Raw genomic sequence first — 24,717 nt, forward strand, 5'->3', positions numbered from 1 at the left:
GTTTGATACATGCACAAGACTGCACACAGACACACACGCAAACATCTCACACACACATTATACAAAGCATGCTCAACACACACACACTGAAACTCACCCAGAGGCCTACAAACACTCCAAAAGGATAGAACAAGAAGTTTCCTTATTTGTTTTTATTTGATTATGGTATGCCTTATACTCCTGGAGGCTGTAGTTCAAACAGTAATCCTGATAGAGGACAAACATAGTGGTGACAATAGAGATGCTGAAATACAGGAGGAAGAAAGAAAGAGAAAGGAGGGTAAGACATGTAACAAGGGTACCTAGAAATCATAATCCATATGGATCATTTTTAAGGAAGCAGACATATTCCTAACTAAACATTCTCACCACATCTGTGCGTTTTGGACCACTCTTTACACAACATTAACAGTGGCTATGGTTTTATTTACATTTCCCTGGTAAACAATGACAGTGTGACAGTGAGCCAGTGAGCCCTGTCACAATCTTAGTTTTATGTCACGGTTTTAGTTTGGTCTGTCTTGTCATGGTTTTATTTTGCAATTCTGTTCTCCCTGTGTCTTGTCTTCCTTCCTGTCGTTAGTTTCCCTGGTGTGTCTGATTGTCTGATTGTGTTCACCCGTTGCCCTTGTGTTTCTCCTTCCCTGCCCGGCTGTTTCTCGTCTCGTGATTACCCCTCCCTGTATTTAGTCTTGTCTCTTCCGGTGTTCAGTGTTGGTTCATTGTTTGTCTTTCATGTCGCCGTTCATGTTGGTCACCGTCACCTTTTGTTTGGATGCTACCTCATGCTACAGTACCTGTTCATGGATTCATGTTTTTTCAGCTTTTGTAAATAAAGCTCGCCTTTTGTTTCATTTTGAAACCCGCTTCCCTCCTCAATCTGCATTTGGGTCCTATTTTTCCCCAACCTTGACAGAGCCAGCCAGGCACCACTAGACACAGAACTCAAAGCAGCTAAACTGAATTCAGGCTTCCTTTATTTTATTGTTCAAACCTGTGCTTTACCTTACTGTGTCTGTGGCTGATTACTCCTCCACTCAGGTGAAGTAGAGTGGAGCTATGCAGGGAATTATGTAATCTCACAAAACCCTCTGTAATAATAACAAATAAAATGCTCCTGTCAAGGTGAGAAATATGTTGAAGCCCAGTGTTGAACACCCACACAGTCCTGAGAAGAGATCCAACCAGGCTATGTGAAAACACCTATGTGGGCTCATTATAGATGTGTAGGGGTTTTAATGTTTCTCATGTAGCCTTTGCAGTGATCAAATACATTCAACCTACATGTACAACATTTACAAATCAAATTTATATAGGAAATTGACAAATCCAAGAGATTTAAACTCATTTAATGTATTACAAATTATGTTTAATGTGCATACAACATTTCTTTCCCCATCCTATTATGTAATGTTTGTGTCTGTCAATTATCCCGTTGCTGTGTTGGACTTCTGCCATCTTATCTTAAACTGTTATTTCTATAAAGTCTCATAATACGTAGGCATTGAAACTCTTTCAAAGGACTTTAAGAAAGAAATGTCAGTATCTAAGCGTGATCTTTTTCCCTTTAAGGGTAACTGCGATGCTGAAATGAAAGATTAGGCTAAATAAAAAGACCAAAGCCTTCACAATCCCTTTTCCTGTATGTTTATTCTTAAAAATAGGTAAGCAGACAGTTCACATGTCCTGTGAATACCAAAATGTGTGTAGAATAGTTCAGAACAATAACACTTTTCATTATAATTCTATAACATGATCATTTGAGCGACATATCAAAAGTCAAAACAAAGATCATGTACTTTTTAATATAGCAATTCTTTTAAAACATCATTCATGTCAAGAAATAGACCACAGATTTTTAGAATGAGATGATAAAAATGTGCATCAACATGATCAGTGTTAAACAGCAGGCTATAAATCCAAAGCACACAACTAGTAACTTGCACAAACATCAGTGAGGAGGTGAAGATGTCATAATGCAACCAAACGAGCGGGACCAATCACATGTTTAAGAGGATGTCACAGCTTAGACAGGAGGGGCTTCAGTCTCCTAACACTTCCTCTATTCTCTCTTTACTCACTCGATCACACACTTACTCAGCTCATCAATTCCTTATTTCTTTCCCTGCTTTCTTTGCCTCCTCCTGAAAAACTGTAAAGAGACACATTTGAGTTTCATCCCCTCAGATGCTTTCTTCTGATTGCATTTTCATCAGGAAACAAAGGACACAGGGAAGAGAGAAGGGGAGGTGAGAGAGTCAGACAAAGCAAAGAGGGGGAGGTAGGACAAGTCATTGGATGAGACTGCAATGGACTGAGATTGATCTGAACAATGAGACCAGCTCATTGACTCTTACCGCAATTAAATGGATGACAGGAACAGACTGTGTGTTCACCCCCGCAGTGGCTCTGACAGCAAAACTAAAATATATCTATTTTTTTCAGTGGGGTTTAAAAAAAAGGTCACAAAGAGACTAATCAATTGAAAGACTATTGCTGAAGTCAAAGAAGAAATACAAAGCATTCAGCAGCTTCACAGTTTCATACAAGGGCCGGGTCTTTGCTGAGACGCGAAAGAAGAGAAGCTAAAGACAGAAGCGGCAAAACATTGAAAAGGGCGGACAAGCAGAGGATGAAGATGAGAAAGAAGGACAGCGGGAAAAAATAGAGAAGGGGAAAGAATAAAAAGAGGGAGAGATAAGGAGACAGATGGGTTTTGAAATGCTCATCTGATGGGCGTTCATCTTCTCTTTTACAGGCGGAACAGGAAATAAAAATGCAGGGGTGGAAGAGCGTCTGTCACTCTGTGTTAGGCTCAGCGTAATTGCTGTGAAATGACAGATATCCACGACTTATAAGAGGGCAGCTAGAGGAGAGAAGGGTGTGTTTTTAGACTCAGCCTGCAAGTCACTCACCATTTCTAGCCATGAGAAGATTTGTACCTCAAAACAAGAAAAATGCAAATGGTTTTACAGGTTTGACTTGTTATTTGCCCTTCAATATAAACCCTACAGAGCAGAAAGGTTTATTCATAAAGAGCGGTGCCATAGAAATCAGCAAAGCCCTCAAGGACATAATAAATCCTAATGTGATGATCAATACCTTAATAATATTATTCAATTACAGCCAGTAAGCAGAATGTGTGGCTATGTTGCATAGCAACAGTATTGAATGCATGTAAATTAGAATTACTAAAGCCCTAAAAAACCTTCAGGGTCATGGCTGTTCAGATAAACAACAGTTTTAAAAACTCAAAATGACTGTCAGGGGTCTTCAGGGTACGTGTCCTCCTAAAGTGCAGTATCCTCTTAACACACACACACTATGCTGAAAGGTCCCCAAGCGGCTACATCTAGAGAATCACATGTGGGTACCTCGTACCTAATAGAGAGGCACAGCACCTTGCCAGTACATGTACAGTGTAAGTCTTTCACAACACAGCACGTTGGCCCAAACTGTGACCAGTATTGACTGGTTTTAAAATATTAATGGTTAGAAAAGAAAGAAACAGCAGATTGAGTCACACAGTGTTAACTGAAACAACAAAAACAAATGTGTTAACAAAGTTTGTGCAAAACAGAAACAGACTACAAATCATGTAATAGCTTTCCTTTTTTCCTTTGTTTTTTTTACAAAACAAAATAACACTCCAAATCATTTGTTACATTTCCTGTTTTGTGAATCGGTAGATATTGTTGTTTTTTGCTGTACTTTCCATGTGTTGGTCTTATTGTGAAGACGGCAGGCAGCTTGGTGGGTTGGTCATGCGGTCGGTTAGAAATGCGTCTCTTTCTCTGAGATGGTGGATACTTTCGCATCAACCTTGAGTTTTGCATCGTTGGCAGCGTAAGGGCTGAGGGCGTTGAGCTTCCCTCTCATCTTCAGGTCGGGGCTGGGAGTCGTCAACTTCTTCATTCTCTGCAGAGAGCATGGAGAAAGATAAATATCTTTTAATCTCCCACAACAATGCTATATCGTATAGTGGCCAAAGGCAGCTACAGCTTGTGCATCTAGTCATACTTAAAACTAAGAAAAGTAACAATAACCATCCAAAATAAAAAATAAAACATATGAATGGACCGACCTTTATTTAAATTAAATAACAAAGTATGTATCTTCCAGGCATTAAATGAATGAATCTTGCCATATAACTGGCTAACTAACTGAATAACCCATACCATTTCACTATTTAAAAATATATGAAGCTGTCAAGAAATAATATAGGTATTGTTTCCAAATCAATGTATCAGTTTTCTCTGTAGATTTCTACTGTGCACTACCTGGGCCTACACTCTGTACACCATGTAGATTTGATTAAGACCTGATCAACAAGTCCCTGATATCATTTGTGTACTTTTCATCATGCCTCAGCTCTGCCAAAAGCCAGAGGCCAATACTGATAATCTCTCGTCATAAACCTGCTATCTGCTTTTGAATCCTTCCTCAGGCGACGATGGGAGATTTGACCAAACGGTGCCATAATTCCTCAGAGAAAGTCAAAGGGGAGAAATACCTTACTTTGAGTTATTTCCTTTATTATTCTAAAGGCGTTAAAAGTTGCATCTCTTTTGTAAAACACTCACTAACGCTGTTCTGATTATAAGATCTGACTGTAAATAAAGTTGTATAACAATATACTGTTTTGCACAAGCACTTTAACAGACTTGGCTTTGCATTATTTTACTTTTCCATAAAAGGCACACTCATTGATGATGTCAGTCACGCGTGCAAACCTGTGTAATCCACACTGTGTTTTGTTTTGGGAAATCATCTCGTAGATTAGTTAAAAACACTAAACAAAGTTTTTCTATTTGACTAAACTGCAATTATTGCTACTTATCGTGGGAAAACATGACTATTGTCAATGTTCTTCATGAAAAAAGGCAATATGAGAGAGTGAAGAATGTAAACATGAATTTGGAAATCAAACTAATGCAAAGATTTTACAGTTTATTTAACTATGACATTATAAATATCTTCATGCAACAAGGCATGAGTATTACTGCTTTACTTACAGAAAGAAAATGTTGGAATTTTCGGTGAGTTTTCATAAATACCTCAGCAAAGGTGCCAGGAGTCGTCGCGATCTTCCAGATCATTCCCAGAGGGATGCAGACCATCGAGGACATGGCCATGAACCAGCCGATACCATAGCCCCAGTCAGGATAGGTGTACACGTTGTTGTACTTCAGCGGTTTGTACTTAATCAGGAAGAACAGGAAAATGCCCTGCACAAGACAAAAAAGACTCAATTTGTACTTGTTGTATACAATGTCATTGAAAAAGTATGAGGTTTAGTTTTATATAAAAAGGAGAAAAAGGTCATACAGTAAGTCATAGAAATTGTGTTTGAGGCGAACATTCATTTGCTCAATGACTGTGGTTTACGTTTCCTGCTGGGTAATTAACTTTACAACCAAATTCCCTATAGCAATGAGAGTTTATTGAGACACTACAAGCAGCAATTTTGTGAGCGAAGATCCTAACAGGCACGCGCTCCCAAAGGAAACACAACTACACAACTAAAGGATTAAACTTAATTTGAACACACACAAAAAAGTATCTGTTCTTTTCACTACTGAGTTTGTCTTTATGATGTGTTGTCGATGCTACTGTTAGTGCTTGATTTTGTGTGTGCGGTCAGACTCACAGCGCAGATGCCTGGGGTCAGGATCATCCAACACCATTTGATGAAGAAGACGGGTTTGAAGCCAATCATGTCCTCAATATTGAGGTAGAATCTGTCACTACCTGAAATGCAAACAAGTGTCACTCAGAGATTCTGCATGTCATCACAGATAATGACGTGATTGATGTCTTTAGACAGTGTGGAAGAAACGTGGTCATCTAATCAGAGCTGCTGGCCAGATGTGGATTCAACGTGGTCCATACGTTTATTTGAGGAAAGAGAAACAGACAAACACACATGTTGCATTGCTACATGTAAACTACTATTTACTTAATTGATATGAATGGGTTTGTTTCAATTTGTCTGATGAAATTAGACAATAATTATATTGTATGTTATATATCATAATATGATAGAAATAAAAATTCCGTCGCAGAAGAGGCTATTAAATAGAAAAAGGCACTACAGTACTATTGCATATTTTCTTGATAAAAAGGCAGAATGGCAACCTTTGACATTGCTTTTATATCATAATATAATTTAAAATATCTCAGTTTTAAGATTTGTAAGCGTTATATAACACTCTGTGACTGATGCATGTGTTTGAGTTCATTCTCCAGCAGAGGGCAGAGAAGAAATATCATAGCAGCAAAGAGGGTAAAAGCATGATACAGTGTTAGTGGGTAAAACTGTTTTTTCTGTGGTCGAATGTGTGACAGTTGCTTCGGCTGACAAAAACAAGGCTGTTGTTGACTGTAGGAATAAAGATTAAGGAATTTATTAAAAAAATGATTTGTTAGTTATGTTCAAGTGATCTTACCATACACCCAGCCGATACATATGGACTCAAATATGGCCACAAACAGCAAACACATCCCGCTGGCAGCGTAGGAGTCAAACAGCTGGAAGACGTACATTCCGCCCTGATAAGACAAGACAGCTGTCAGTTATCCGTCACAGCCACTGTATAAGCATCAGACTCTGTGAGCTCACATAGAAAATACATCAGTTACACAGTATATACACACATTTATTTGCTCTTATCCCATTCAGCATATTTGAGATAGAGACCTCATAACAGCATTATCGTTGTTTTTGTTTCATTGGCCACGGTGTTATGTGATGTTAATGGCTATCATTGTGAAACCATTCTTGGATATTAAAAGGAATAATTGTTTGGAATATCTGTCATCTCAACCTGAAACTGTAACAAACATCTTAATACAGTATCAATGGTGGTGCTCAGATGTTATCATCCACTCTACCTACCCAACCAATGAAATTCCCGTGAATTAAAGCTGACAAAAAATAAAAAATGTAAAATAAAAGCAAAACAGAAAATACACAGTAAAATATGGACAATGATACTAGTGAGAATTGATGATGATGATGATGATGACGACTACATATAAAGACATTTGTAACCTGATAAAAAGAACTTTGACAGTCTATTTTATATTTATATTACTGTAGGTAGATTTTCATATGTGATTACAGAGCCTTACTTCCATACACATGATAAGTCCTACGAGGAAGGAGACTATGGACATGCCCAGGATCAGATACTCTCTGCGATAGCCTCTCCTGAAGGTATCTGGGTACATGTCCACCACAGCTGTCACTAAACTCTCCACACACACGAACTGCAAAAAAAAAACATTATTGTCTCAATGGAAACAGCATGGATTAGTTATAAGATAGATGACTAGACAAAACTATCACACATTTAATACAACAGTTATTCTGCAGTGGCTACACACACATTCAAAATCATAGTTATTAGCTCATATCATATATACACACAAAAAGTCTTTCATCAGTATTGTAAGCATTGATGTTCCAAAGACTATATGACTCAAAGCATTATTTAGGGTTCACTGAATTCAAACCAACTGAAAATATTTCAAAGTGTAGGTCAATGTCAATACATAAACATAGTAAAAACTGATTCATTTGATCTCCCCCCTATTCCTTTATGTATCTTTACTTGCACATCTTTATAAACCTTTACATTTATTATGTGAGCGAACTTTCTCCATAATTCTCACCTGACTGTCCAGACCGAGGAAGATGAGCATCAGGAAGAAGAGGCCGGCCCAAAGCGGAGACAGAGGCATCATAGTAACAGCCTTGGGGTATGCAATGAATGCAAGACCAGGACCTGCATCCCCCCAAAAAAGAACTCACATTCAGGAGTCTCCTCAAAGCAAGAGAGAGTTTTTCAAACAATTCAAGACAAGATGAGGCCAAAAATAAATGACCATAGCATGGAACAAACATTTCCTTTTCTTTTAAGCTTCTCCCACATTTCTTTCAGTATGTGAACTCTGAGGATTGTAGGAGATATAGCCATCTATTTGACAGTGCCTACAGTTTGAAATCATGTTATTGTTACTATTATATATGTATATGTGTTTAATATATACATCTGCTTTTCTATGGACTTTTCTAATGTTTCCTCCTTCTTTCTCCAGACGTTTAAGTTCTTCCTTTTGTGCTTAATGGGGGATGTCTTTAATTATTTGGGCTTGATTTTTGCTTTATATTATAATTTATAGTAGTATTTTTTGTATCATTATCACTATAAATGAATTTATCAACAGGAAACAATGCAGCAGCCTGTACAATTTCACTGGTCAAAGTGTTGGTTAATAAGCTTTTGATATTTATCAATCAGTTTTACTCGTAAAAAAAACACATACACATACTGGAAGTACAGGGAAGCAATAAAAGCAGAGAGCATCCTGTCTTCGAGGACATGAATGATATCGGATAGAGTTGTAAACTAAGATTGATTGGTTCAAAATAACAGGTGACATGCAGTGCTTAATTCAAAACCTACATTTGGAGAAAGAATCTTGAAGAAAAATCATTATTAAAACATCAAACTATGTCCTCGCCCTGCCCTGAGACAAACATTTCAAATCTCTCGCTCTATCACATTCACTAAATCATTCATACTGACTTGAATACATCATAATGTGGTGGTCTAAGAGCCTAGGTGAAGAGTGTGGAGTTATATGAATGAAAACGTTTATCCATTTCAGCACAAAGACTCAGACAGGCCTTCTCTACTCAACAGTGAGCCTCAGATGTAGTATACGGCTTCATTGCAGTTCTGCATTTTAAGAAACATGATTGTTATTCTCTCACCAGACTCTGCCACAGCTTCGATGGGAACACCTTGTTCGTAGGCCATAAAGCCCAGCACAGAGAAGATAGCAAAACCTGCTACGAAACTGGTACCGCTGTTTAAACAACACAGCATGAGGCAGTCCCTGAGGAGCAAGACAGACAGAAAGAGAAGGTCACACTCACTGTAGGAGCCGTTACCAGACCGTACACTACAGACGACACAGGCATTTCTCCTCAGATACACACATGTTGCGTGATGAACGAAAACATTCAATTATGTGACCATCCACCGTATCAATCACCTTCTACCAGCTGGGCTTTATGTTGGCAAGTAAAAATCTATTCAGAGATACGAAAGACACATTTTTTTACTTTCTGTTATTATCATTCATCAATATACGAGTGTAGTATTCATATTGTATCTTACTTGTAGCAGTTATTGTTGTAGGAATTGTAACTTCCCAGAGCAGTGAGACAACCCAAGCAGATGGCATAGGAGAAGAAGATTTGGGTTCCAGCATCTACCCATACCTGAAGGGAAAGTGGCATGGATATACAGTAAATAATCAGATTGGTGACGAGTGAAAACAGCCATCAGGAAGCCTGTTTTTCCAACAGCCAACGTTATTCTTTAAAGATATATTTAAGTAATATGCAAATCAAAGGTCTAGAAACTGTTAAAGGCATCTGATTTTTTGCCATTGCCCAAAAAATCCATATTTCCCTATTCTGTTTTGGTGAGAGATGAGCATAGTATAATTTAAATTAAACATTCACTTTTGTACCTTCAAAATACTTAACAGAGTATTGTGAGAGTATGTTCAATTAAACAGTTTCTTGTGGCATAAACTTTTACAAATTGACAAATAACATTTAAAAACGGTAAACTGGTGCTAACACGCAAAATGTAAATGGTGAAGAGTCTTAAAAATGTATCAATGTGCACATAACTTTAACATATTAGCATTGTCATTGGTTGTCATTGGTTGTACATTTTGGATTGGTATTTGTAGCTTGTAGGTTGAAATTCAACATTTGCAACTGTGTTGCTTTGTGTCTAGAAGTTTAACAGGTTATGTTATGATAAACAAACCTATGTACTGTATTCAGAATATTTTTGTGGAACTTAATTACTCACTTAACCTATGCTAATTTGTGTAGCATAGACTGACTAATTCAAATATATGTAAGCATGGTGATAATTTGTCAAATACTTGAATCTATTAAAACCTACAGAAAAAGACAAACTGTTGAATTGTAAAATCTCAACTACAAACTGTTGGAAGTTAAACATACTTTTAACTATTTTTGGGCTGGCCAACACATTCGGATGTTCATGTTTTCCTGACAGTAAAATGTGTGGGGTTATTTAAAGAATCAGTGTCCTCTCCAGGTACTGAATGGGGAAGGAGCTTGCTACATGATGTAACTCACAAAACAACATGTGACTATGACACTGACAAACAACCTATTTTGACGTTTACTGTATGAAGACTTGTTGGTCAATAATTAGCTGCAAAGATAAAATGTCTGTGAGTATATTTCTATGCAGCAGCGATCATTAAAGGTCGCTATTCTTAATCTCTCAATCTGTTTAATCCTCTTAAGGGTCCTGGCTTGTTCCAGCATGTACTGTATTGAAAGCTTCTGGATAGTTCCCTGTATTAATACAAGCAATTCAATATCACTTTTTATAAGTGCGTTGAAGTATAATTGAAGAGCTTAATTACCTTCTATTTAGCCAATTATTATAATGTGGACATGATTCACAGTATTTTGATTCATGGGCAACATGTGGATTTACACATGTAAGGTTCTTCACTGAGGTAGTGGAGCAGTAAAATGTGCATTATAAAACTAGTTTGTAGTTTAGCACAGGACCCTTAAACCCGCTGGATAGCCTAGTGTGCTAGCGAATTCAAACCTAATGCAGCATGGCTCTTTGAAAACTCTCTCACATCACCATTCAGTAACTAATCTCATTTCCCTACCGAGAAACAATTAACAAACGCACGGTCTTCGTTCCCTCCTGGGAGTAACCACGGTAACTTCTGTGACCTCACAAACACAGGACTGTTCCTGTGGAAGAACAGGCCTTTCTCTCCTAATGTTCATTAATGTTCCCTTTAGTTCACCCTCGGCTGATGGCCGCACAGCGCAGGGAAACGTTAAAGGCCCAGGCTCAGAGAGAATCACTTGTTGATGTTGTGCCTAATTTGGCCAGCTTGTGTTTGGTAATGTTGAGACTGTGGCTCCAGGAAACGTTTCTACTGTGTGAAAGCTCGATGACATTGTCCATAAGATAGCGGTCTTGTATTGTAAATGTACTGCTCTCGGTGCTCTTCAAGTCCCACTCTTTGTATTCAAAGGTTAGATATTTATAAATGAAGAGCAACAGCATATTTGGCTGAAATGAATCAGCCAGATTTTCCTCATAAATGAAATTTTAAATGTACCGAATATTCATCAAGTTATATCGCAATGTACGGATGTTGCAGGCCTTCGACATTGAGTAAACAAGGGATGTTCTTTAGGTTCAGCTAAACAGTCAAATGTTTTCTTGTTCTTCTTTACTTCAAAAAGTACATAATGCTCGTAATATGTGTCAAACTTAGTTTCAAAGTAAAGACAGAAACACTGTCCTCCTTTAGCAGATGAACTTGAAAACTCTGCATACGCATCTTTCTGCATACAGTAGGAGTAGATAATGTGATGTGACAAAATGCTAAACACACAGCTAGCTACACATTATACGATTAGAGACAGGATCAAATATGACAGAGAATAAAGGAACCTGGCTGTCTTAATTGTAATTTTACAAATGTGCATGTTGCTGCTGTCAAGTAGCAACATTCTTGTCTAATGTTTTTTTCAAAAAATGTTGGTAAAACGCTTTCACTTGGTGCTGGGCAGGTATTAAGCTGAACATGTGAGTCTTTATCAAGTCTACCAAGAAGGCGTATTATATAACTGTCTTGCTGATGTCTGGTTGTTGGTGTTTTTTGAGGAAGGAGGGTACCAGTCTATGGTACCAGCACAACAATATCCTTGGCCTTGCTATTTTTGAATACGAAGGGAAGACCATTTTGATTCTGGGAATAAGCAGGGAATCACAAGGTTTGTTTGACTAGTGAGAGGCTGGGGAAAAGACACTAAAAGCAATATATTTTCATGTACAGGGCATGGAAAGAAAACAAAGAAGGATAGGAGGGAAGTGATACAAAGTGCATGCTGGTGTGTGAGCAAGAGGGGGAGAAAGGTAATATAAAGAAAAGAGTAGGGGAGGCATGATGGAGTTTAGGGGTGTAGAAAGAGCGGGTGACACGCAGCCACACACACTCCTCACATCCTGGAGAACAGAACAGAGCCTTGATTGTCCCTGAGGAAGCTAATTTAACATTGGTGTCAGAAGTAATGTCTTCTTCTGCCAAACAGCAGCACTTCTTTATCACCATCCTTCAGTCTCTCTGTGCCTGCTTGAGTCTTTTGTTTCTGTTTGTCTCACTGGTTCACCATCTATCTGTATCCCTGCTTCTCTTTTTCTAGTTTTACTACTTTTACAGATGCAACAGTTATCTCACTGGACAACAACTGGGAAAATAATTACATTCTGCCATCGTCACTGAGGCTTACTTTTCTGAATTGAAATGCAATGATATAAATGTGAACTTGCAGTTTATCAAGAGTTTATTTTGTAGTCTTTTAATAATGTATCATTTAGTCCAAGTCAAGCCAAAATGTTCTGAACACTGTTTCCTACCACAAGGAGCTGCTTTGTACAAACGAAAAAGAAAGAATGGTCTTACTTGACAGGATAATTACACACTGACTCAATTGTTTCCAGGGCTGTAATGTTCCTTGTCATCACATCCATTGCATCTTACAATGATAAGTGGCAGATGAAAACTGATTTTGTTCTCATTCTGTAGCTTGCAACCATTACTTTTGCCTGCTGAAATGTCAGCAGGAGAGTTTATCAGCTGTTTATCAGCTGAGCTAACATAGCTAGCTAATTGGTAAACTGCTGTCTCAAGTCGACTTTATGTTTCTAGCTGATTCTTTAGTTTGCACTGAAGGCTTTATACATGATATTTACCTAGTAAGTGTGAGGCTAAAGCTATCTCATTGGTAAACTTAGTGATGTGCTCCATTCTTGAACCTTTAATTTTTCGTTTTTCGTTTCATTTTTATTTGTTCCGTTCATGGTATGCACAACTTAATCTATAATAATTGTTAACAAAACATATCTCTGTAAACACACCATTGACCGAAAAGGAGGAAGAAGAAACCGAATGATAGATAGCTGGAAGAAAGCTACTTAGCTGCACAGGCATGCTAACAAATGCATCTAAATAAGATAATCCTTTTGTGACAATTTTGTCTTTAAGTTTTAAAAAATAGTAAAACTGTAAAAAGTGTAAAATGCCCAATGTTGGTCGTGTTGGGGTACCATGCATACATCATTAACAAGCTTGCAGGTTTGCCAAGTTACAGTCATTAAGCTGTGATTGGACAATCTCCGTTTAAATGAATGGTCAATACCAAAGTCATGTCAGAAAGTTTTCCAATGAGAAGAACTTAAAATTGTTCCATATTGTTTTTTTTCAATAGTTCAGTGTTAATATTTGATTTCCCCAGTAAAAAATATGCAAATGTATCTATTTATCCATATATCTACTACAATAAACAATCTCAATCGAACACGGACCATGGATCTAGTATTCCTGTGTTCTGATCTGTTCTCTATTTTTCACTCAAACTCTTCATCTTTCTTCATTCATGTTGTCATGACACCCCCTCCACTGACATTTCCTTGAGCTCTGTTGCCTAGCGACCCAAGCTGTCTGCTTTTTCCAGGCAAGGTCAAGGAGTCAGATCAGTGTGTGTGTGTGTGTGTGTGTGTGTGTGTGTGTGTGTGTGTGTGTGTGTGTGTGTGTGTGTGTGTGTGTGTGTGTGTGTGTGGTGTGTGTGTGTGTGTGTGGTGTGTGTGTGTGTGTGTGTGTGTGTGTGTGTGTGTGTGTGTGTGTGTGTGTGTGTGTGTGTGTGTGTGTGTGTGTGTGTGTGTGTAATACATCAATGCATCACCTCCATTAGCCTCAAATTCTGAACTTTTGCTCTTTTCCATCCTCTGAAAGCTCACAATGTTCTTGACCTTTGATCATCTCATCACAGGCATGAAGTGTCAGCTCTGCTATAATAATCTTGGCTCCATATTACTAAGCCAGAGTTGTATAACTGCCACTGGGTAATAGAATTTACGCAAAAGTTTAAAACGTTTATATATGTAACAGTTTGTTCTTTCAAAGATAAAACAGTCATAGCTTAAACAAAGTGCAATTGGACTCAGTCAACCAATCAAATTAACATTATTGCTGCTTTAAATGATAAACAGAGGAAACAATAACAACATAGAAGGGAGTAGATGTATAGGTCATGTTTCAAAGATGTGTGTATTATGTACAGTATTTAGCGTGTCTTATATAAGGTTAGGTGCTTACTTGATGTGCAGCATTAAAAAACATCAACAACCGGATGTTTTTTTTTGTGTAGTTCAGAAAGAGCAGCAAAAGGGAAAGTAAAAGCAGCCACTCTGCAGAGTCTTATCTGTAAATATGATGTCTTATATCAGCAGACAAGAGCAGTATTATCCTACTATTCAACTTTGACACGTGCGCCACCTGCAGCTAAAAAGTGTTATACACCAGTATATATATATCTTTTTTTATGTATACAGCTAGCCAACGGGTCTCTTTTTTTTAATAATACATTGAGAGAGATACAGAGGGTCCAGGCCTACCTGAGGGTCAGAGAGACGGGACATGTCCGGGTAGAGGTAGAACTTGATCCCCGTCCACGCTCCTGGCAGCGTCACTCCTCTGACCAGCAGGACCAACAGCATGGCGTAAGGAAAGGTAGCTGTCACATACACAACCTGCAGGTGTAAACATGCACAGATTTGAAATATGTATCAATGGACAGATCACAGCTGACACTGAGTCACTGCCAGAAGTTGTGCAGAGCAAAAAAAACCTGCGTATGATGGTCACAGCTGAAAAATGTTTTTCTATAACCAACATGTCCACCTCCTCATCCATCCATTCAATAAAGAAAACAAGTGCCAGAACTACAGGACAGCTCAATGATAACAAGATAACCTCTCAGACAGTAGGGTGAGAGGGCATTGAAGGAATGCACACATCTAGACTGGATAAGAAACATGAGTGGAGAGATATGTGAGAAGAACTTAGAACAAGGAGTACATTAGTATTCGTTTTTGCATCTCATGTTTTGTAAGTATACAGTACATCTATTACGGTGTCATGCACAGCACTAGAGTCAACTCTAATACAGTTAATTCAGTCCAGTACAGTAGCTAGAACTTGCTAACCATCAAACCAACACTTCTTTTTTATTTAACTATTCAGGTTTTGCAGAATTGTGCCCGACATCTCAAGACTTTTAGAAACCCCTTGAACAAAGACCCTGGTCTCTTGGAAGGCAGAGGCGGGCAACATACATCCCCTGGCTCGCTGGAATCCAGTCAAAGTCCAATTGAGGCAGAACAGGACAGAACAGAGCCAGGCCAGGAGACTGAAAAGAAAAGAAGGCTCCTCTGGCCCCGTCTCTTAAACAGGAGAAGCCCAGAGGAGTGATGCTGGCAGTGTGGGAAAATGTGCTCTTCTTTGAAGCACGCACAGAAGTGCACGAGTGTACACACACAAACACACTCTTTCAGACACACACACACACTTCACTCACAACAGTGAAATGGGTGTGCATATACTACAGGCAAAGATAAAGTGGACCATTCACAAATACGGGCCTCAACGCTCACTTACATGCTCACTTTAATTACACGTACATCCCTGGTCACATCACAGTACAACTACAAACAGAAGTTTCGTGAATGGAAACTCGTTTTTTAAGTGGAAAACACACATATTGTTGCAGGTTTTGAAGCATTTCATGCAGGTTATTCCTTACTCGAACTGCAGAGAAGTTACATTTAATTTTACCCTCAATATATCATAACACGGCGACATTCTGCTTTGATTATACTAAACATTCTTCATCTTAAAACCCCAAATAAAATATACAAAAAAAAATCCTACAGTAGTTTTGATCAGTAAAGACTGAAGACTTAGTGAGACTGTGCTCTCCGAGCTCTGGTAATCCTATAGTAGCCTACAGGGGAGAGTGTGGGAAAAGTTGTCTCCTGCCGGGCAAATCCCTCCTTTAATTTGTCAAATAAAACGATCACACATCCTAAACCTTCACGCCTTCTCTCTCTCGATCTCTCTGTAGATGAAAAGGACAATATTCAATCGCTCCATGAACTTTTGATGCTCCACATGCTCCATCCAGCTCACCATGGGTAAACATTAAAGCCACCACAAATGTACTGGTCAAACTTGCCCCTGCCTCGCCGTAAATCTAACAGGACGGCTTAAATGTGGGAATGGCTGGCAAACACAACCAACAAAAGCAAACAGCTTAGCAGAGTCGGAACTGAATGGACTGTAGGGTCTGTTGAGAAGAAAGCACCTCCCCCTTACAACGGGCGAGCTGTAGTTTTATTTCTCATAGCAGGAGAGAGTGAGAGAGAGAGGCAGAAGAGGCAGAGGCTGAGGGTGTACTCTGCATGCTCCTCATGAACGCTCTCCTCTCCTCCAGTGAATACAGGAATCAATCTTGGACCGGCTGCTAAAGCCCAGCCGAAGAAGCCTTCTCCCCTCTTACTTTACAGCCAGACAAAGACACTTCAGGGAGATATAGGCATTGCCACCTCAATGTTTTCCCCCCCCGTCATGTACAATGTGAAGCCATTTTCCTCACACACCTCTCCTCTTTTTTACTTTACTCTATTTATTCCCTTTCTTTTTTTACTCCAAACTATCTCTTTACTCATTCTGGCTCATTGACTCATTTGAGTTTCTAAAGGGGAGAAGAACAGCCAAACCAAGGTGCAGAGTCCCCACGTCAACCTCAAGGCTGCTAGCAGGGACTCAATGAGGACATTAACATGGATAGAGGGATGGGAGGAAAGGTAGAAGAGGGTGATGCTGACACCCCTGTTGTCCTCTATTTGCAGAGGGAATGCATTTGGCTTTGTGAGAGTGTTGTTTTGAGGGAAAGAGCTTTAGATTGTGGCAGTTTTAGTGTGCAAGACACACATTAAAACTGCTGAATGAAAATGGTCAGTAACTGCATAGTAGCATGCAGACACATAGTAATCCCTCCATCATGAGTTGGATGCAGTGTTAACAAAATAAATTAGGTTAAATTGTTAACATAGGTTCAGGAGCATGGCCACGCCTAAAACTCCGCCTCGAACCACGGCCACCCCTATTTATATCCGGCAAAACCTCCGGCCACTGCTTGTCTCCATCCTTTCAACCCACCCTCCCTCTCCCTTCTACCCATACAGTTCCCCTTCCGACTCACACCGAGCGATACATCCATCCATCCCTTCTTCCCTCCCTCAACATCCCTACAGCCCCCCATCCCTCGATCCCTCATCCCTTCATCCCTCATCCCTCATCCCTTCATCCCAACATCCCTCATCCCAACATCCCTCATCCCTCATCCCTTCATCCCAACATCCCTTCATCCCAACATCTCCCTCATCCCTACATCCCTTCATCCCAACATCCCTCATCCCTACATCCCAACATCCCTCATCCCCCCATCCCTCCATCCCTCATCCCTTCATCCCAACATCCCTCATCCCAACATCCCTCATCCCTACATCCCTTCATCCCAACATCCCTCATCCTACATCCCTCATCCTACATCCCTCATCCCTACATCCCTTCATCCCACATCCCTCATCCCTACATCCCTCATCCCAACATCCCTCATCCCAACATCCCTCATCCCAACATCCCTCATCCCTACATCCCCTCATCCCTACATCCCTCATCCCAACATCCCTCATCCCAACATCCCTCATCCCTACATCCTCATCCCTACATCCCTTCATCCCTACATCCCTCATCCCAACATCCCTCATCCCTACATCCCTTCATTCCAACATCCCTCATCCCTCATCCCTACATCCCAACATCCCTCATCCCCCCATCCCTCCATCCCTCATCCCAACATCCCTCATCCCAACATCCCTCATCCCTACATCCCTTCATCCCAACATCCCTCATCCCTACATCCCTCATCCCAACATCCCTCATCCCTACATCCCTCATCCCTACATCCCTTCATCCCTACATCCTCATCCCTACATCCCTTCATCCCTTCATCCCTCCATCCCTCATCCCTTCATCCCAACATCCTCTGCCCGTCAACATTTATATTTAAACGGTGCATATTTATATACTGTATATACTAACATTTTAATCCCAGGTATTGTCTGGGGGCCCGTAATCAGCCCATGCAGATCATGCCGGAGACGGAACCCCCACTCTGAGTCTCCCACTGCACGGACCAGAGCTCGTCCTCCCAGATCATCTCTTCACCCCCCTCATATCATTCACATGTTACTTCAATAAACTTACAAACATCACACTGTTGTGGCGTGGTTCCTGCTAGTGAACACCATGTAATACTTCGCTACTACTTTGTCAATTTGCGGGGTTCAGACCGCACATACACTAACACACACATGGTAAACGTGCATTACGCATTGTCTCACCTTGCCAGTTGACTTGGGTCCCTTCCAGATGCAGAAGTAGCAGATGAACCAGGCCAGGGCCAGACACATGGCCAGCTCCCAGCGCATTCCCCCCATGTGATCAATACCATCTGATATTTTCAGAACTCTGCGTCTGATTTTGCACAGAAAACACAGATGACTTACCATTTGATTTAGTTCATACGCACGTGTGACATAAGAAGAAGCCTTTGTAAACATAACACGTAGAGCCTCTGCATACTTTCTAATATCATTCTTAATGTGTTAAGTGCAAACTGTGTTAGACAACACAGAGGAAGGATGATAAAGAACCAACGTTAACTTGAATTAGCTCTATACAAAGGGTAATGTCATTTAGCCTGGCGATTGAGGAAGCAACCACAATTTGATACGATTTAGAAAAATATGATCCGCACTGCGGATTAAAAAACAAAATTGGAAACAAATATTTGTATTTAGTAATTGTTGATTTCAAGACAAAAGAGTCCAATAGCTTTTAGTGTATGACTCATAGTATCGGTCGATTCAGAAAAGTTCTTCCCTGTGATACACCTACAGGTGTGCCGTGCAGGTGCACATTACAGGGCACATTATCAGCGATTATGACATCAAAGCTTGTCGGCGGGGGTGATTCATCAGAGAGTTTCCTGTCTTTTGAAGCAAAGCTAGGCAACAGCATTGATAGAGGATGAGAACAGCTACAGCACTACATGGTGCTGCCAAATCTTTGCCACCGAGTTCACCCCCGGAGCTCCTGACCGGCCATTGATCATCGTGACATGTTCTTGGTGGCCGGCCACAGGCCAGGTCAAAAAAAATTAAAATGTTTCCTCGATTTGGAAGTCTGCATTAAAGTCTTGGTCAGTTCAGTCTGACAAATCGCGACAGCAGGGAAACACTTTTTATACTATTGCACATCAGTACAGAAATAAATCATACAAACATGTGTTTATCAATCTATCAAACTATTTTTCAGGGATCTAATTGATCTGTTTTTTTTAATTATTTTCAAGCTCCTACATATTAATATAAGACGAGTGTAACATCATGCTCTGATATGAGAGTTTGTTTATGCTGTAATTACTGTACAGTACAACATATAACAGTCCTTGGCAAAGAGCCAGCTATTTGTGCCAACAACATGGTGGTTGTCTTTTGGCTGTGTCTTCTCTCGGGAGTAAGGTTCATGTTGCTGGCTTGAATCTAATGTTTTCATTACCAAAACACAAATCATGTAAATCATTTGGATTTTGACACGAAAACACGGATTACAATTTTAATTTAGCTACTTGACAGCAATATATAAATTATACATTTTCTTTTAAAAGGAAATGTAAACACAGCCACTGGCAGCGAGACAGGAAGTGTGGTCAGCATTACACACTGACAAGGCCTGATCCGCTGCCACAAACATGGCTCTAGCTTGGAGACAGCTGGCCTACCAGAGCCTGTTGACACACAAATATATAAAAAAGGGCTGACGAATTATTAGGAGAAAGTTGGGGGGTTTGACTCAGATATCAACATTTGAGTAGATAATGACATTAAAAGAGGACTTGACACGTGCCTGAACTGACAAAGCATCTCCTTGTGTTGTTTTTATACAAACTGTGATTGATACTGCAATCCTTCAGAGATGAAAGCCATCAGCATGCTTTGCATTGGCACTTTGCACCCAGATGAAAACTAATGAACATGTAATCAAAAGTTGTACTCACTCCCAGAACTCAATGACTGGAGAGGTTGAGTTGGGGTTTGTAATGTTGGTGGCATTTTCTCCATAGCTGTCGGCACAGTTCTCTGTTGATACAAAATGGTGTGTTATTATATTTGAGAGTGAATAGCAGGTAATGATGCAGATATGGCATTGCAAATTAAATCCTAGGACGTATTATCTGTTTTACTCTTGAAATAAAAAAGATGCACAACGTTATGGATAATGTTGTCTTATATCTGATGTTCCCTCCTCCTACCTGTGTTCCAGTAGTGACCGCAGGCCGCCCACGGCAGCTCGGTGGTGAAGCAGTTGAAGAGGTAGAAGATGGCCCAGGCAAGGATCACTACATAGTACACGTTTAGATAAGCTTGAATCACCTGCGTTGCATAGCCAATACCTGAAAACGCAAAGACATACAGTTTGCGGATATTCAAAACTGTAGCGAATTTCAATAACTCTAACATGCAAGGATTCACAGCTGCAGTGACTGACAGTAGAACAACCTGTAGGAGTTTGTACAGGTACAGATGATCATCATGAAGAAATACATTTTTTAAAGCAGTGTTTATAGTGAATGAGCAATAATTGAGTTATTAAGCCCCAAATATTTTGTCTTTGTATTGTAATTTGATCAATTATTTAAATCATGAGCACACACCGATAACAGATATATTTTCTCACCCTCAAACAGTGGGCAGATTTTCCTCCAGCAGGTGATGCCTCCCTCAGTGGTGAACTGACCCATGGCAGTTTCCAGGAAAAACACGGGTATACCACAGCACACAAAGAAGATGACATATGGGACGAAGAACGCACCTTTATGAACACAAAGGCAAATGCAGAGAATGGATACTATGAATAAGGTGTATGGCATTATAATAGTTCAAAACAATCTTCAACCCCAAAAAAGAAACATTTATCGATTATGAAAGCAATGATTCTCAAAATTCAGATGAAAGCACTGACTATGATACCACTCTAATGTAAAATGACCTTTTTCAGATGAAGAATGGATTCATACTGTGCTTTCTAAAGGTGCCTAATGAGTAAACCTACCTCTGTTATTATTGCATAATGGATGAAATAATAAAGACCCTCATATTTTAAAACACCTTTGCCCTCTTTCACTCAGTAATGTGTCTTTTGCATTTTACTGACCAAATTATGTCCTACCTATGTATTTAATCAGAGGTGATATTGCTGGTTTTTGTTTCATAAATGTGCCATTCCATTCCTCTCAGTCTGATGTCCTCCTTCAAGTGAGATCTACTAATGGTATAATACAACAACCTCTCCTGGCACCTGTATTACTTAGTGTATGTTGATCCTTTTAGAACCGACAACGCAAACTTCATTACCTCCTCCATTCTTGTAGCAGAGGTAAGGAAACCTCCAGACGTTGCCCAGCCCGATGATCTCTCCAGCGACAGACAGGAAAAACTCGATCTTGTTGTTCCACTGGCCCCTCTCATTGTACGGCCCCTTCTCTATACTTGAGCTGGACCCTTCCGGGTCTCTGCCATCTTCTGGTTTACCGTTTATAACGGGCCCGCTCTTCTCAGCTGTCATGACGCTCCAGCAGCCCGCTGAGAGAGAGAGAGAGAGAGAGAGAGAGAGAGAGAGAGAGAGAGAGAGAGAGAGAGAGAGAGAGAGAGAGAGAGAGAGAGAGAGAGAGAGAGAAAACAAAAGGACAGAAGAATTATAAAAGGTGACCTCATAACCAAAACCTGGATCCAAGTGACTTTTTTCTGACTTTGTGTCTTTTATGGAATATCTGAATGGAACATTTCCATTAATACAAAACCACGCCCATTGAACAGTCCACACTTATATATGTGAAGTTTCAAACAAACTTAAATAAGTCAGATGTATTTCACTTACTGTATTATGTACCATGGTTCTTTAATAAGCCATATCTTTTTTTTTTTTTTAAACGAGCAGCTTGGTTTGAAGTGTGCTAGCCCATTACCTATTCATTTAACTAAAGGGTAACAACATCATGAATAGAATAAAGAAGAGCAGAAAACAGACATTTTACATTAATGCTGTCAGACCAGAATGAGGAGGCTTGTAGGTGGGCAGATACAAAGAAAACTTAACATTAAGCATCCTGCAACTAAACTAATAACTTTTAAGAACACTGACTAGCTCTACTGCTTGATATCACTGTAATTGAATTGTTATACATCATAACAATAACTTCATAATTAGTGGACATACAGTCAACTTAAAATAAATCAACAGTTAACAATATCTACTGCACTACCTGTATGTTCATGAGTAAGAAAGTTATACTGTAGTCGATTAAAAAAAACACAACAAACTAAAACATATCTGATCATTCAAATATAAGTCAGAGGCATGAGCATTAAGTGGCTTCACTCACCAGTCTCCTATTGAACAGTAGCAAAGCTCCTTTTGGCTCCCGCGATGAAGCGCACTAACAATTGGCTTTACAAAAACACAGGGTGGTTAAGCCTGATCAGGGCGGTGGAAAAAAAACACAAAGAGGAAAACGAGAACAATCTGGATCCGCGTTGAGTAAAAGTGGTGTTGTTGAGTCTCCCGTCTATATAAAGGATGATCCCAGACAGAGTGAAGGTAGATATTTGCACCGGGCGATGGATAACCTGCGACTGCGCTCCCACTCTCCAAGCGGTCCACTCTCAAGCGCCTCCACTTGGATAACAGCCAGGTGGTAACCACTCTAGCTCTCGCATCAGCGTAACCACGGCCCAGGGAGCAGGGTAACATGGGGATACGGGCACAACACCAGTTAAACGTGTGTTTGTTGGAAGTTTAAACAGGAACTTTGGAGTTTCTCTAAAAAATATAACACTGAACAATGAAGTCGTTTCTTGAATGATTACACCTGCCCAATCTGGTTTACATGTGGCATAGGCCAGGCTTAGTCGCCTAGAGATGATAAAAGCAAAAAGGGTAAATTATATAGCCTGCAATTATACCTTCATATCATGTCTATATAGCCTACCTTAAAGCTGTAGATTTAAATGCAACCAGCCAGAGACACTGGTGTTTGCAGATGCAGCTAGTTTGGTTAGCTTGCAAGTTGGCAAGTAGAGCACCAAACACCTAGCTTAAATAGCTAATTTCGAGTTCCATAATGGCAATGACAAGTTAGCATGACCCATTGTTAGAATTTCTGAAATGATGAGGAAGAGACCCATGTTAAAACAAACTGGACATTTCCTCTACATGTTTACCTTAACTTCAAGTCAGCTTTACTAATCTTGAGGTAGCATTGTGCAAGAGGCAGCTAGGGTTTACATTTAAAACTTGATCTTAAAAAATCATGAATTTTTTTCCATGATTACTCAATAACAATATGTAAAAAATAATTACATGTAGGCCTACTGTAAAGCATTTATTTTATTTTTAATATCAAGTCTGTATTAGAGCTTGATACATCAGCATTGGAAAATATAGGGTTACAGATTAGAATCATCATAAATTATCTGATACGTCAAACCACCACATTTTATTAATTTGACAAAAAAACAAGTTTTAGTTATGTCTTAAAAATGAGTTTATAGGGTTTGTGCGGTTTGTACTTACACAAGTAGATTGCCTGGTCTCCGGGCGTGATATGCTCGGTGCACTAGGAACTCCCTGACTCCAAAAAGCCTGACCTAGTCTCTAAGGATCTCTTCACGCAAGGGTCACACGTCATTAGAAGCTTAAAGGAAGTGCCCTGCATAAAAAGTACGGCCACCCAAAGCGGCTGGCAAACACTCACTGTGCTTTTTCGGGCAGTCAAGTCCTCTATTTATGTTGCCCTGTACAACATTATCAGAGAGGAAACAACAACAAATGAACATATCTTCCCTTCTAAAAGGGTTAAATTAATAATCTTTTTTCTCAAAGCAAGGTTACACCTGTGAGTTGGATGTAGAAGTGTCAGAATCAATATAGATGTTTTTATTTTAAAGTAAATTCAGATTGAACACAGTAAAAAAATGTAAATTATTGTGTCCGTCCAACAAACAAAAATTATCAACCTATGGATTAACCGATTCAGCCGCGTTTTTTCTCGTTTTAATGCCATTGAACAAGTCTTTTGATCAGATTGACAGCTACGGTGAGACGATCTCCCGTAAAAGCTACGTAAAGGTACGTGTTGTGATGTCTGTGTTTGCTTCCCCTGTCGCGAGTTCGGATCACTCAGTGATGATATATATACCTAAATAATCTGTGGAACCTCAGCTTTAATCGGATATCTTGTATGTGCAGCTACGATAAGTAATAAGGGTATCTTTTATCTTGAGTTCTGTGCCAAAGTGCGTTATCATTTTTCGCTCAGGGGTCATTTAGATGCTTCTTTGTTTTGGTAAAAATGGTTTGTATCGTCAGTTAGCTGAGATTATTCCCGTTAATCTGGTATAACACATTAATAGGTTCTTAAATATTAAGATCCCCTGAGACACAGTATTGTGAAAAAAAAATGAAGCCCCCGCCAAGGGGGGCTTTGGGGCTTAATTATTAAGGGAGATTGAATGTGAGTTCTGAACTACTATGGGAGAGACACTGTCTTGTTAGAAATAGAGAAACCTTTCACTCCGACACTGG

The 24,717-nt window shown here is 39.7% G+C and overlaps 1 protein-coding gene across 1 annotated transcript; it reads right to left on the bottom strand.

Annotated features, from left to right (window-relative positions):
* Positions 1-1,631: 1,631 nt before the first annotated feature.
* slc6a11b (solute carrier family 6 member 11b) lies at positions 1,632-22,824 on the bottom strand. Its single transcript, XM_034218902.1, has 15 exons — positions 22,517-22,824; positions 21,489-21,716; positions 20,812-20,946; positions 20,387-20,527; positions 20,132-20,213; positions 18,414-18,546; positions 14,562-14,696; positions 9,192-9,295; positions 8,783-8,907; positions 7,678-7,790; positions 7,135-7,272; positions 6,450-6,552; positions 5,651-5,751; positions 5,058-5,228; positions 1,632-3,918 (listed from the first exon to the last, which is right to left on the bottom strand). Exons 2-15 carry the CDS (start codon positions 21,697-21,699, stop codon positions 3,775-3,777), a joined length of 1,836 nt encoding a protein of 611 aa, XP_034074793.1. The 5' UTR covers positions 21,700-21,716; positions 22,517-22,824; the 3' UTR covers positions 1,632-3,774.
* Positions 22,825-24,717: the final 1,893 nt, after the last annotated feature.

Source organism: Gymnodraco acuticeps, unplaced genomic scaffold (genome assembly GCF_902827175.1).
Source record: "Gymnodraco acuticeps unplaced genomic scaffold, fGymAcu1.1, whole genome shotgun sequence".
Taxonomy (NCBI): Eukaryota; Metazoa; Chordata; class Actinopteri; order Perciformes; family Bathydraconidae; genus Gymnodraco; species Gymnodraco acuticeps.